The sequence below is a fragment of the Anopheles cruzii genome, chromosome X (genome assembly GCF_943734635.1).
Source record: "Anopheles cruzii chromosome X, idAnoCruzAS_RS32_06, whole genome shotgun sequence".
Classification (NCBI taxonomy): Eukaryota; Metazoa; Arthropoda; class Insecta; order Diptera; family Culicidae; genus Anopheles; species Anopheles cruzii.
Window position 1 is genome coordinate 7750852 of NC_069143.1, and position 14210 is coordinate 7765061.

Sequence of the window (14210 nt, forward strand, 5' to 3'; positions counted from 1 at the left end):
CGATGCTACTATGAGGCGATGCTAGCCAACAGCAATGCGGCAGCGATCTGCATCTCTAAGGACATCCGGTTCACTGGTTCTACCTTCCGATTTCGCCCAGCGACAGTTGACTGGTGCTCTGTTGGCTGAATGTTGATAGTCGTCGGAATGTCTGAAGAACCGGAAAGGGCGATATTGTTTCCGAAAAGCGACCGCCCTAGGCTATCTGCCCTCGCTCTCGTTTTCCGCTACGACTGCCGATGTGCACTGAATACTGTACGGTGACACGAAACGCACAAAGCACCAGGGCATTTGATTACGGCTGCCACCACAATGCATCGGATGAGGAGGTTCACATCACACGGCAGGCTGGTAGGCTGGCGGTGTTATCAATAGCGAATGCACCCCGATGCTAAGGCTTCGTAGTGCAGTTGTCTTCACGAGATAGACGAAGCTAGCGCTTCCTAGTAGTCCCTGCTGGCTCGAAAACACATCGACAAAGAGACAGCGATAGCAACAGCGCAGTTGGATCAACACCCTTCCACAAAAGGCACGACACGGGAACTTAGACGTTAAGAGGAGCAAACAATAAATGACCCGCACCTGCACGCAGTGGGACCTTGCTCTAGTTTGCTGCTTGCGGATTGTGTGTGATGTGCACAAAGCTGCCCGAAGCCATTCATGTTCGTCCGCTGATAAACACACTTGCACAAATACACACACTCGGGTTCGCACATCTGTCAAATCTGTTTTGACGTCTGCCGAACGCAACTATTTGAACGCGCAACTTTCTCCCGACCATGCTGACTTCAAGCCACAAATTGGCCGGCGTGGATTTTCAACGGGGCTGCTCCATACGATAAAATGCATAAATGCACTCGGTTGTTACCATCTCTTTTGTTGTATAAAATCGCAACAGTAGACTTTTTTTAGGTTGTCTCTGTTGGTTGTGAGGTGGTAGAGAGTCGAAAAATGTCGCATAACACGGTTGTTGGTGGTATATAATTATTTCTCTGTTTATTATCTGCTTTATCTGCATATATAACTCACAATCCTGATCAACGGCTCACCGGGGGGCACGTTGTCCGCTCACAGCAATGATGCAAGGACACGAATTAGCGCGTGGCTTTTGGTTTAGTTTTGTTCACAACTGTTTACCGTTAAACATGCAACACGTACGCCCATATTTACATATACATCAGCCACGCCTCAGAATCAGCCTTTTTTCCTAAAACACAAACAGCAGGGTGTTCCAGCTGTCAATTCCCAATTATTACAAATTACACAGCACGCTCGATAGTGTGATGTACAAATGCTTCGATCGATTTTATCATTGACCGCCTGACCGTGAACGCAAAAACTGCTACTACGAAAACAACGAAATATAATTTACTGTGTAAGTAACACCCTGTCAGCTAAACCTGTACCTCCTAAGCTAAGTGATTTTGCCAGGACGACCTCGATCCTCGACATAAGCCCACCCACCGGTGTTTTCAGGGTTTAGGGTTGCAGAGCTTGCCCGGGGATAAGGCTATTCAGTAGTGGAGGAAGTGCCACATGCCACGAATACAATACGAATTAAGTTCGATGAAGACAGCTATAAAGTGTAAATTTAATAAATACGGTTCAATCCGTTCTTCTAAGATTGAAAAAAAACTCTGGCTATTGTAATATAGTGAAAGAAACCGAACTGTCCGCTTATTGACTCGAACTATTCGAATAAGATCGACCGAGGCGTCTCTGCTGTCTTGCCGGAACTGCCGGCGGTAATCCACGCCCAACGTATTAATAGGAAACTAGCTGTTTCCGGATTTCTAGTAGCCAACTTCTAATAATGATCTCATTCATACACACCTTACATTAAAGAAACTAGCTAGTTTGGGAATGTTTCGCTTGTGAACCGACGATCGACAATAAGCCGGTCGTTTTACGGACGAGAGAATATATCGCATCGGAAGCAATCGATCCGGTGGGTAATATGATAATACTATAGCAACGACATGGTACGACAAACGAACTCACGCCCCGCGTGTGTACACGAAAAAATGTGTATGGTGGGAGAAGTGTAATAAGGTAGCACGCAAAGCACCAAGTATCTCCAATGTACCCGCTGGCTGTGTATGGCATCGGTAGCGAACAGTTAACTTAATTGCACAAATGTGCTTGCGCGAACGGGACATTAATACACATAACATCAATCACAAACCTCGCAGGCGCGGACTAGACAATCGAAGGGAATGTGACGTTTGACTTAAGATATGCTCCGCGTCGGTGTACTAGATGCCGTAGTCGGTGGGGTGGACAGGGAAAAAGTTGGTTGTGCAGTTGTGCTCGGATGATGTTCACAGGGCGCGGCCTTCAGCTGGCGTATCTCGGGAAACAACTCAAGCATCAGCGTTTCCAGCAGATCGTAGAACAGCTGCTTGTTGTAGAGTGGATTTTGCAGAGCCTCGAATACTTTTAAAGCGCCCTGGCGCGCATTCTGAGCCCCGATCAGGCTGCACAGCAGATCCGGTATGTTGTCCTGCAGCAGTGATCGAGCTGCATTCATGATCATCTCGCGCTGGTCGTCAGTCCGTTCGACCGGTCCACGCAGCACGTGCGCATTCGGGGTGCCTTCGCCAGTCCAGCAGGTCTTGAGTACCGCGGTGGCACACGCGTGCAGCATCGGCTCGTCGAAGAGGGCATTGACCGACTCGCGAATCTGTCGATTGATCGTCTGGCCGTAGGTAATTTGCACGAACGAGATAAGACTCTTCCGGAGCCACCGAAACACGCCACCGAGATCGAAGATTTCGCCGAGCAGCGCGTACAGCGGTTCGGCGATAGAGTCACGTGCTTCCGAGCCACTATCTGGCGCTGGGGTACCGGAGCCTCCCTGGGCCACCGGGAGTCCACCGAACACAGTTCGCGAGGGTGACGGTTCGGCTTCCGCTCGAACCGTTCCGCCAATGCCCTCGAGGTATAGCGATACCTGATCGACGTCTTCCGATGTGAAGTCAGCGAACGGGCGCATCGGAGGACCGGTTGACCAGAGCTGCTCCAGCTTATCGCTATTGGTGCCCCGGAAGAAGGTTGCGAGCGAGAATTTGGATTTTTTCGACGGCGAAGCATGGAAACCCGCCCCCGTTCCGCTACTAACTGCGTCACCGCCGCTCGCCAGTAACCCCTGCTTAAGACGTTCGGAGCTCGGACTGAGAAACTCGTACACGGCCTCGCTCTGGTTGAGGTGGTCGTCCTCGAGGATGAAGTTGAGGTAACGCTGGACCTGCGCCTTTGCCCTCTCCAGAAGTGCCCGATCGTTCTTCAGCAGGAACAGCTTGAAGGCGTTGTTCGAGGGCAGATCGAGCTGGCGCAATTCGCCACACATCGGGCGCAGCTTACGGTGGAGCGCGTGAAACTGGGCCAACGAACGCACCACCACCCAACCGGTGGAGATGCTCTCGGTGGCGTCCAGTGCCGTAGCCACCTCGTCTCGTTCACAATCGTTCATCTCGTCCACTTGCACGACGATCATAAACTGGGGCGGTTCACGATCGTCGGAAAAGTCGACGCTCTCGACGATCGCTCGCCACCGTCCGAGATATTCGCTCCACACCTCGGTGCGCAGTAAGTGCGACTCGAGCTGGCGCCGTTTGCCCCGCAACCACTCGATCTCCCGCTCCAGCATCACCAGCAGCTTCGAATCGGGTTTGAGCGACTGCTTGAGCGCCTCCAGGGCCTGCTGTTTGTTGGCGAACTTTTCGTCCAGCTGCTCCAGCTTGTTCCGCGCGTACTGCGAGTGGTTGCTCAGATCGACGAGCGCCGGATCCGTTGCCGGGGATCCGAAACCGCCGGCGCCAGGTGCAGCACTCTCGCAGCTACCGTTTTGTGACGATCCACCTGACCCAGACACAACCGACGACGAGGAGCACGTCTCGCTGTCTTGGCTTTCAGTCCTGTTCTGGTGCGGTGGTGGAGTAGCGGCGTGTGGTGACCCACTCACACCACCCAGCGACCCCGTGACGATCTCCTTGATGTCGTCGCGCGATAGCGAACACTTGAGCCGCCCGTACTCGTCGCTCAGCAGGAACGGTTGGTAGTATTTGCGCTCGAGCAACAGCAGACACTCCCGTTGCACCTCGTAGAACACCTCCGGCGTGCCGTCGCCCACCAGGAACGCCTCCATACGCTTACGGGCACCCCGCTCCAGCGGAATCTCCGAGTTCGGGGCGCGTATGTAGGTGTAGAAAATTTCGGCGCCCAACTGGTGCCAGGCCGCCTTCGGAGCACGGTATAGTTCTTCAACCGTCGTGTAGTACCCGACAAGCGAGTCCGCGTTCATGGGCTCGAGAAAGGTGGCCAAATGGCGCCGACCGGCTACCGTCGCGAGAATGTCGGCCATCGAGAGGTCCACATCCTTACCGACGCTCCCTTCCCAACCGAGCCGTGTCAGGCATTTCTCGCATTGGCTCTTGGCGAACGCCAGCTGCTGGATGTACTTCTTCAGCTTAATCCCGGCCGTCGGCTCCCCGCCGTGCAGTTGATGTTGCTGCGGCTGCTGCTGCTGCTGCTGCTGGTCAGCCTCCGAGTCCGAGTAAAGGGTGCCGCCACATGATCGCTGTGCTACCACCGTCTGCATGGTGGTGGCCTGCACCATGTCGCTGACGATGCTCGCCCGTATCGAGTGCAGCTCGTCGACCGTCTGGGTCATGTCGATGATGCGCAGAAAGTCGTCAAAGTTGGCGGCGTACTCGTGGCTGCGCTTCTGTATCGCCACCGCCACCAATCTCGTCTCGATGCACTCGACGATCTGCTGGTTAATGAAGTCGGGCGCCGTGAGGTACCGGATCGCTGGATGAAGCACACGGTAGGCGAGCACCTCGCTCAGTAGGTCCTTTATCGGCGATAGTGAGTAACCGCGCGGCAGCAGAAAGATGATCAGTATTTCCCCGATCTTCTTCAGAAAGTCCAGCTCCTTCTCGGCGGTGGCGAGATAGGCGGCCGTGCTGAACTCGCCCGAAGCTTCCTCGTTGGCGCCTGTCCCCGCTTTTCTGCCGGCTGCCGTAGGGGCCTGGGTAGCCGTCGCAATCCGCTGCCCATCCAGGCGAATCTTTTGCAGGTGCAACGTCACTTTGGCGACGAAATCACAGGCAATCATTTTCGGTGCGTCGATGCGTGAGGCGCGCTCGTGTAGCTTCTCGATCGCAAGCCAAATGTCTTCGCGCAGCAGATCGACGATACGCCGCGGCTGTGCGACAATCGTCTCGAGCGCTGGTTTGACGAAGTCACGCATCGCATTGGCAATTATCTGCTGCAGCAACCCATCCACGGTGCGGCCAAAGATAATGGTTAGTTGGGTGGTGCTTCCCGTGCCATTACCGGCCGTTGTACTATTCGTGCCCGGCCCGCTTGTGCAGGAGAAAGAGGTCGCCATCGATCCCGACGCAGCCGACGGGTAGTCGCTAAATAACGGTGATCTGGAAGAAATATTTTGCGGTAGGTTAAATGTTCGCTCCCTCGCACACCACGAGCCCGCGTACCTGGTGGCATTATATAGCACGTTTGAGTTCCGCCCCGCGTCTTTGTGGCTTGATTCTGTCTCACGGTTCGTTAGCTTGTAGTGCACATAGATTGTACCGAAAACAGCTACGGATGTCGAAGCCGAAGTGAAAAACATGACAGTAAACACAGCTCAACAAATACGCCCAGCTTCAAGAAGCTGTTCCGGTTCTACTCACAGGTTTACTTACCGATGGCGATCAGCAGTAGCGAATAGACGACGAACAGGAGGAAGTAGAGAAAGGCTGGCGAACAGACGCAAATGGCACAGAGAACGGCCACTACTGCTCCGATCCAGTATTGGGCTCGCATACTGGGCCGAACAACACTCCGACGGGGGGGGGGGGCGATTAGCCACTGGGGTGCAATGAGCTAAAATTGGTTCAACTTACACGAACACCTAAGATAGGATGGCTCTGCTGAATTTTCTTCTAAAAGAACATTGTACTTCTATCGCCTACGGTGCCTCCTGTTGGTTGCTGGCAGGTCGCATCGGTTCGCAATCCGAATTCGATCGATGGCTGGCGTTCCACCATTAATTCTTGGCCGAATGGCCGTCTTCAATTCGCCAGCGTCCCAGTGAATCGCGTTTTTCGAAACACACCAGTCATGACCATCCGGCGGCCCAAAATCAAGGTGTCACACGGCGGGGGCCAAACGGTGCAAGCTGTTCGTCTGAAGGGCGTCAATTGTTTTGGTGTTACTTTATTCTTTCAGAATGCGTCTGTGTGAGTGTAGACTTTCAGAATGCGTCTGTGTGGTAGACTGTGGAGAGTAAAGTCGGTGTGTAACGAGTCAGCGCTATAAAATGTATGGGGCTGCTTCGTTCGTTAAAACACGACTTACGAATACTTCCGCCATCACCAACACAACTGCACAACGTGTGTGACAGCGATGACGATCGGTGAAGATTTATCAGAAGCAAGATTTCATCAGATTAATCAGATTCTTTGCGGTGAAACATTTTTCATGGCACGCTACAATGCGTTTATGATTTATGTCGCGACAAACGTTAGCTTCGAAAAAATGCAATTAGGCTAGGGTTTGTTTTAATTCCAGTAAAAAACGCCTTTATTATCTTATCTATATGATACAGATCAAATGGGAAATATGCAGAGCGCAGTACACAACAATCTAATGCGAATTCAGCAATTTTATGTCATCTTTCTGAAATTCTTCAGTCTCGGTATGCGTTCCTGGTGTTTGCTGCTCAGCCACTGCATTTTTACTGGTTTCTGTGTCGGAAATGCTGATCAGGTCGCCATCGATAATGTTTAGATTATTTGTTGCCGGTTGCGATGCATTACTGCTCCGTGCGGTAGCTTCACCACCAACCGCAGCGTTCTGCCTTCCTTGAGAGCTTGAGGGGCGCTGAATTATATTTTCTTCACCGCTTGTTGCACTCAGCAGGAAAAGCCTCTTGGCTTCCCGGCGCACCGTAACCAGATGCATGACCAAATAGAACACCAACGGGACAGCACATGCGAATGAAGCGACTGACCCGAATGCCACCATCGATCGCTGCTTGTCTTTGCAGCAGTTGTACTGTCCGGACCAGCGGCGCCGCGTCTGGTTCATGCGATCCTCCACGTCGAAGCATATGCCCATATCGCGCTTTTCAAGCATCCCATAGTACTGCTGGACGCGCATATAGTTCTCGTCGCAAGTGGTACACGGATTCGAGACGTTTACCCGTGAGGCATTCTTTAAGCACAATTCGAGATCATTCGATAAATTCATAAACGTTGCTGTTTCGTTGGCGGCGTTGATGCACGATTCACAATTAGCCGCCGCCCATAACGCCGTCAGCTGGCCATTGATCGTTTCATAGACGTTCATGCGGTTGGCATTACGATATTTCTGGCACGCGGGATCAACGGTAAAATTTTGGTAAGCTTCAAGTGCCAGGCGATATTCGCTGTCGGCCTTATCGCTGGTACACAAAGTAAACACCGGTGTGGTGTGGTTTGGTAAAGAAACGGTCAACGTTGCGTAGTGCTTCAAGAAGCGGTGTACGGAATAGCAATCCTTTTCGGCGAACGTGTTGCTGGCGCTATGCAGAAAGTAAAACGGTCAAGCCGCATGTATTCCTCGAGAAGCATATTAGTCTGCTTACCAAATAAGAAAACACAAAACTACTGCCAATAGTTGCGACATCTTTGGGGATGCACACATGAAACACGAACTCACGGAATGACTAACCGGAATAAAATAATAAATCCAACCATATCATCGGATGTCATCGGTCTTCAGTTGTCAGTTGACGCTGAAAAATGTAAACAAACTGATGTTTACATGTTTCTCGCTGTTGCTGTGCTGTGGGGGAAACTCGAGCTACGGTCTGAGTGTCGTTTGATGATATGTTTTTCGATGGCGCTAGAAATGTAAATGTTTTACAATAATTTTTCCTGTTTACCTGCAGCCAGACCCTATTTTGAACTATTACTTTATATTTTTATAAAGAATGTACGTTTATTTAAATTTCTTTCATGGTTAGCTGCATTCTACGGGCGATCCCCGTGGACGGTCGTTTCCAGTTTCGTACAGTATCAAGTATGGCTCATCCGTCTGCGCTGCATCGATTAATCGGTTTCTATGCGTAAGACATCAGTCCGAACCGTGATAATGTATCGACTTAAAAGCTTGAGAGTTTTAATTGGTTCTGCTCTGTTTAACGGCTCCATCCGTTAATAATAAATACATACATTAATAAGTAAAAAACAGTATCTAGTGAATCAGGGTTAGAATTTTAATTTATTAAATCACTGTAGCATTCGCTCCACTTTCCACTTGCTTATGCCTGCCTTATTATGCCGGTTGGCTGTACTAAGCTCTTCTTCCAAATAATGTTAAGAGAAATACCTATATAAAACATGTTCGGAAAGAGACATGTAACGTGTGAAAATTCACGATGCACTCCAATCAGGAAAAACTGCGAGCGAACTAAAAGAAGCAATTTAACACGGCACTGGTGTGTGCCGAAACACACCAACACGGCACTGGTGTGTGCCGAAACAAATTGAAACAAAAAGCCGCGTAAAAACGACAAAGTAATAACATAATATGACAATGGTCTGTTGATTTCAGATTTCCTCTTCACTAGATTTCCAGCAGCAGCTGTGGAACGATACGAAAGGAAAGGGAACTTAACACACCCTCGATTTGGGGACAGAGTGAATCCGCAAGCAAGCACTATTCTGTGACAAGTGGAAGCAGGCGGGAAGGATGCCAAGTTGTTAAAACTTAGATAAAAATCCCTCCAGTGCGTCTTTAAATAAACACAAACCTACAAGATACTTCGATGTAACACGCAAACACAAAAGAAACGCTGGCTTTCGATTCTTTGGATATGCTCAACTCGCTTTTGCATTTGTATCCCTATCCTCTTCGTTATTCACAGAGCCACATGCAAAAAGAGATTTAAAACAAAGACAACGTGATTGTGTTTTTGGGCGGAACCAATTGACTAACTTGACTTGATCTGACTTAAAATACGTTTTAACCTCGTGATACACTTTTAGGAAAGCTACAATGTTGGGAAACGGACCGAGAAACAAGAATTCAAAAACACTGGAAAGTTGCCCGTTCCCCATGTAATGAGCTCTCTAGTAGGTTTCTGCCGCCTTCTGCCCTTTTTCTCATTCTACTTGAACCAGAGAATATTTCACAGCATTATTCGCTAACGGGCACTGTAAAACTAGAGTGAGATAAAAACAACAGGCACAGACTTAAGAGACCCAAGGAACGGCCGCACGCCTACAGTTCGTCACGCAGCAGTGTGTAACGGTTCTTCGAAGGACCAAGATTCTTGAACGTGGACTCAGGTGGCGTAGTCGGTTTTTTGCTGTCATCAGAAGCTATCGCGTCTGCTGTCGTTTCTTTTTCTGGCCCATAATGGAATTCTCTGCAATCAAGCAAAACCCCACCACAGAGGACGAATGAGTGATCATGTAGCTAGCCCAATGTTTGAGCGTTGCACACTTACCGGTGCAGTTTACCACTGTACAAATCGCTCAGGAACTGTCTAAGTTTGCCTGGTACATATATATCTTTGAAGTTGGGGAATAAATACATGTGCCGGAAGGAGTCGATTGCGATCAGCGGAAGATCGGCTTGCGTCTTTCCGAGATGGTGCAACGGATGAGCGAACCGCTTTCCATCGGCTGTCAGGAAATTGACATTCTCTGCAGTACCACGACACAACATAGAAAAAAACACGTGTCAATCAGGAAATTAAGTCGATGTTTCGTTTCGATGGACTGATGGCGAGTGAAACTTACGCTTCTCGGTAATAAGATCCATCTGCACAATCGCTTTGTAATCCTTAATCGCATCGAGATCGTCCGGAGCGTAGAAGAGGATCAAAAAGGGTAAACCTTCTTCGGTGAGCTCTTCGGCGTTTTCGAAGGTGATTTCGCGCACCAGTGGTACGCATTTTTCCTGTACCCAGATATTCATCTCATCGAAATTGCGCAGATCCCCGGTGTATGTTTCGTCATTCTCGTTCGACACGGCTACGTCTGGTCGAAACACGATAATTGGATGACCTGTAACGATAGGAATAGGATGCTACTTAACACGAACTTGTTGCCATTGATCAGTTACTAGCTAGCAGTTATTGCTTTTTAATATTTGCACAAAAACCTGCTCCAAAAAAACACACAACGTATAATGAAGCGTGGAAAATATCTAAAAAAAAGCTCCGCGAAAACACACATGATGAATATCGTGCTTCGGAAGATGAGAAGCTGTTGCCAAGACAGAAGAGGAACAAAGTGTTTCAAGTGAAGTGATTGGTCAAGTTCTCTGGTCCCTTCCCTTACCTGGAGGATGCAAGGCCTGCACAACATCACCGAACCCGACATGGAACTGGCAATCTTCCTTGAGGTTGGTAGCGACGCGCCGGAACGTGTTATATTCGGGCATGTCGCGTCGATCGAAGTACCCGACCACGATGCGTTTCTTCGAATCGAGTTGTTCTAGATCCTTGAGACTCTGGAACTCGCGAATCGGGTCTTCAAGCTGTTTTCGAATAAACTCGGTAAATGCTTCCACCGTCCGGGCGCCCCTATACTCGCGCTTTGTGGGCTGCCCGTTCCGCAACACCTTCAGCGTCGGGTACTTGGTGATGTGAAACCTTGAAGCGACCGCTGACTCACGATCGCAGTCCACTTTACCCATAACCACTTTCCCCGGGTCGGAAAATTCTGCCTGCACCTGGAAGCAAAAGGAGTTGGAAAAGCATGAGATTCACCCAAAGACCGTGTGCTACTGGTGGACTATTATTGCGGGACCCTTCGGTATTTGTTTCAGGTCGTCCAACATTGATTGATGCAAATATTTCTATGTTGAGTGGTGTCGAACAATCGAACTCACATGTCGAAATCGGATTGACAGTTATCAGCCGCATATATTAGTAATATTGTTCAACTTTCTTTCTAACATCTACACCGAGACCGTGACACGAGAAAGACTAATAGCAGTGTGATAGCTTTGATTCCGTTTGACACGTTGATAGTGGTGCAGCGGCAGTTCTTACGCAACGGGTGATAGAGGCCAGGTGATAAACCCAGCTGAAAGCCTTGATTGGGTCAGTTGCGGCTGTATTTGAATGATGCGGATGAATCCCAACCTGAACAAATATCAGTGTGGCCATCAACTAGTGCGACATTTCTTACCTTCTCCGCAGCTTCATCGAAGATCGGTTGTAAGATGTTGCTGAACCTGCACCAGTCGGCGTAAAAGTTTATCAATACCAACTCGTTGGACGCTACAGGAAAAAGAAGAACACAGAAAAGACCGTTGTAAAAGTTAATGGAAAACAAGGCATGTCCAAAACCTGAAATACAACAATACACGTTTTTATCTGTAGCCGGCGGTGTCATCACCTTGCCAGTGTGTGTGCATTTTTTTTTAAACTACAGCTGTTATACTGAGCCTTACACAGGTGTGTACCTGGTAGGCTCATTGCCGTTACGATATTGCGTGGTTGTTGTTTATCTTTGAATAAAGGTGCGCCGTAGCAGGGGAATCGGCCACGACCCACGACAGCGAAAAGTGCTTGCCGTTTTAAACGGACTCGATCGCTCCGTGGACCATATTTTCTACTCATTGCCGACACGACAGATACCGAGAGACAATGCAATCGTCTCAATGATAACCGTTTCGGCACCTGTAGCGTCGGTTTATTATCGAACCATCGGGATCTTTTGCGCTGTTCCGGGTGTTTCAAATCGGGGTTTACATTATCTTTGCGCTGCTCTACTTACCAAGGGTCATGTCGATGTTTTCACTGGTTAGCTTCACCGCTCCGCTGTCTACAGGGTTGAACAACAAGCATACAACCTGTGCGAGAATCAGAAAAAAAGAGAGGAAAACAGTGATAGCGGACCACCGGATATGATCAGTAATGATATCAGGTCGATCAGTCAGGACACCGGCAAGGCTGTCACCGAGCCAAAAGTTTGGACACATGCAACAACATTTAACAGTACTCTCCACACACAACAGCAGCATCATACACCGGTCACACAGACACACACGCTCCCAGAGAGTGTGTTTGTGCACGACTTGTGTATTTTATCCACCACACAACTTGAACGAATTGTGAAGTTTTGCGACTGAAGCTTCCGGAGGAAATGACAAAAATGCGTTACACTTGCCCGCACAACACGCGCCCAGCATCCTTCCGCTTCGTGCCACCGTTCACCGTATAGCCATTACTCACCATAAAATAATAAAATATCACTAACTTTACACTTGTGGGCAACATCTTCGATCTGCGCGCTATTGTTTCGGAAGCCGCCAATCCGGAATGCTGCGAACGAACGCGGATACTCCTTGAGCGCTGCCGGTGGTGGAATTCCTTCCTAGCGTTCGCCTTGGCGCGTACAAGGGATGTTGTTGCGGCCGCACACCACTCCCGCGTGTTCACGTACCAGGGCCACAGTACAGCTTTCAGTGAGCCCAATCCAGCCAAGGGTTCTAGTTGCTGTTGGTCTATTGCTATTGCTGCCACCGACCGGTATTTGTACCAACTCTTTCTGCCGTCGTTCGGATGCGCGATCAGAATGCCGCGTTGCCGTTATGCTGGTCGTTACGTTGCGGTGCCGGGGGGTTAGCAATGGGGTAGTCGTGCGTACGTTGTAGTCAATTCCTCCTGACCACAGGGAAAGTGCAGCAAAGCGATGATATCGGGAAGCAAACTTTTCCAACAAGCAAATGTAGTCTTCTCTCACTGCTACGGTCGTCCCGTATCATGCACTGTGTTCGAGAGTCGGGTGGTCCATGAAGCCATCACACGGCTGGCTAGGCACACACGCACACAGCTGTCCGGCAACGAAGAGACACGTAGCCTCAAAAACGACATCGGTCAACATCGGGGCCGCAGCATGCAGAATGAGCGGGCGCTGTGTGTGCGTGTGTTCGGAGTGACGTTTCGCAATGTGACGTTTCACATATTGCCAGTGCTGACAATTCGAAAACTTTCGAATATTTCTAAAATAATGTTTCACAAGACCGAAAATATTTCACGACGCGTGAAATGTTGCACCAACCGTCTCGGACCATTCAGTTTGAATCTGAATAATCAACGTCTCCGCTCGTTGATTCGCTCGTAGTGGTAGTTTCGAATTTTATGTCGCGCTGGTTACACATTTTTCTCGTTTCCTCCGGAACTTCACATTTCTTTCGGTTGGCCGCTGCGGCGCGGCCAATGAAACACAAGTCGTACTGAGAAATGGTGATAAAATAGCTTTCTTTTGTAATTTCCAGTAAGGCAAATAGGAAACAAATCACGTCTGTACCTAGATAGATATGCATGAAAACGGGATGGGTCGGATCGATCGTTCAATGATTCGTTCGGGTAAGGGCTAATAGTTGGGCATTATGTTGGTTTTGCGTTGCAGCAATGTAAATATTCTAAGGGACATGGCACAAATGAGCTTAGGCATCGATTTCGTAACGAGTCGTACGTGAGCTTACCAATCTTGTGCACTGAAGCAACGAAACGGGTCGTGATCGAAAGGGATACAACGGCAAGTGTAACAAGGCGCATTTTAGGGCGCGTTCCCTTGTTTGCTACGGAACGGGGAAACGTATCGAAACAAAACGTTGTGTGGCACACAGAGTTGCTGGGAGGTTTCCCAAATTACTTCAGTACCACAACCTGTGACCAGCATATGCGTTAAGAGTGTATGCCACAACGTGACTAGCATATGCAGCCCGAAAGACCCTGGTAAGAACATAAACAAGACACAATCGAAGTAGTTTGCCCCGCCGTTTTACTGGCGCACCTGTTCTGACTAGATTTGCGTTTTTTGCATGCATTAGCGCACGGAAACGGATAAGACAAGGAAGAAGGAAATCCTAGATACCCTACGTATTTACAGTGATACGCTACATGATTAGTCGGCTGCTCTGGCCGCCCTGCGCGGGTGGTGTGATAGAGATGTCGATGTGAGTCTTAAGTAAGTCGTTTCTAGTGCCATTCGTCTACGGTTGGAATATATCATAATTCGGGAGTGAACGGTTAGAGACCATTAAGAATGGGAAAATGGGCGAAAAAACCACAAACATACACACAGACACACAGACACACACACACACATGCGCGTGCGCATGCACTCACAAGTATACACACGCAACTCTATTCGCATTCAGTTGGGAATTCCGGTCAAGCTTCAGTTTCA

General features: G+C 49.3%; 3 protein-coding genes across 3 annotated transcripts; all 3 read right to left on the minus strand.

The window, feature by feature from the left end:
- Positions 1 to 1824: 1824 nt before the first annotated feature.
- On the minus strand, positions 1825 to 5832 carry LOC128269328 (sorting nexin-25-like). The gene is made up of 3 exons (XM_053006772.1): positions 5712 to 5832; positions 5502 to 5607; positions 1825 to 5438 (listed from the first exon to the last, which is right to left on the minus strand). Exons 1-3 carry the CDS (start codon positions 5830 to 5832, stop codon positions 2231 to 2233), a joined length of 3435 nt encoding a protein of 1144 aa, XP_052862732.1. The 3' UTR covers positions 1825 to 2230.
- Positions 5833 to 6618: 786 nt separating this feature from the next.
- LOC128268928 (uncharacterized) lies at positions 6619 to 7713 on the minus strand. The gene is made up of 2 exons (XM_053006238.1): positions 7637 to 7713; positions 6619 to 7573 (listed from the first exon to the last, which is right to left on the minus strand). The coding sequence occupies exons 1-2, from the start codon at positions 7693 to 7695 to the stop codon at positions 6655 to 6657; spliced, it is 978 nt and encodes a 325-aa protein (XP_052862198.1). The 5' UTR covers positions 7696 to 7713; the 3' UTR covers positions 6619 to 6654.
- Positions 7714 to 8291: 578 nt separating this feature from the next.
- Positions 8292 to 12768, minus strand: LOC128274771 (endoplasmic reticulum resident protein 44). Its single transcript, XM_053013078.1, has 7 exons — positions 12248 to 12768; positions 11790 to 11865; positions 11199 to 11290; positions 10344 to 10737; positions 9801 to 10067; positions 9506 to 9704; positions 8292 to 9424 (listed from the first exon to the last, which is right to left on the minus strand). The coding sequence occupies exons 1-7, from the start codon at positions 12290 to 12292 to the stop codon at positions 9277 to 9279; spliced, it is 1221 nt and encodes a 406-aa protein (XP_052869038.1). The 5' UTR covers positions 12293 to 12768; the 3' UTR covers positions 8292 to 9276.
- Between the last annotated feature and the right edge of the window lie 1442 nt (positions 12769 to 14210).

What these genes read in the sequence shown, in the direction of transcription:
- LOC128269328 (XM_053006772.1), bottom strand. Translation starts at nt 5,832, where the DNA reads ATGCGAGCCCAATACTGGATCGGAGCAGTAGTGGCCGTTCTCTGTGCC. An exon ending in GCTACTGCTGATCGCCATCG is followed by an intron (nt 5,608 to 5,711) that starts GTAAGTAAACCT and finishes CGACATCCGTAG; the next exon opens with CTGTTTTCGGTACAATCTAT. An exon ending in GTGCTATATAATGCCACCAG is followed by an intron (nt 5,439 to 5,501) that starts GTACGCGGGCTC and finishes TATTTCTTCCAG; the next exon opens with ATCACCGTTATTTAGCGACT.
- LOC128268928 (XM_053006238.1), bottom strand. Translation starts at nt 7,695, where the DNA reads ATGTGTGCATCCCCAAAGATGTCGCAACTATTGGCAGTAGTTTTGTGT. An exon ending in GTTTTGTGTTTTCTTATTTG is followed by an intron (nt 7,574 to 7,636) that starts GTAAGCAGACTA and finishes CTTTCTGCATAG; the next exon opens with CGCCAGCAACACGTTCGCCG.
- LOC128274771 (XM_053013078.1), bottom strand. Translation starts at nt 12,292, where the DNA reads ATGTTGCCCACAAGTGTAAAGTTAGTGATATTTTATTATTTTATG. An exon ending in TGATATTTTATTATTTTATG is followed by an intron (nt 11,866 to 12,247) that starts GTGAGTAATGGC and finishes ATTCTCGCACAG; the next exon opens with GTTGTATGCTTGTTGTTCAA. An exon ending in GCAGGCCTTGCATCCTCCAG is followed by an intron (nt 10,068 to 10,343) that starts GTAAGGGAAGGG and finishes CTATCGTTACAG; the next exon opens with GTCATCCAATTATCGTGTTT.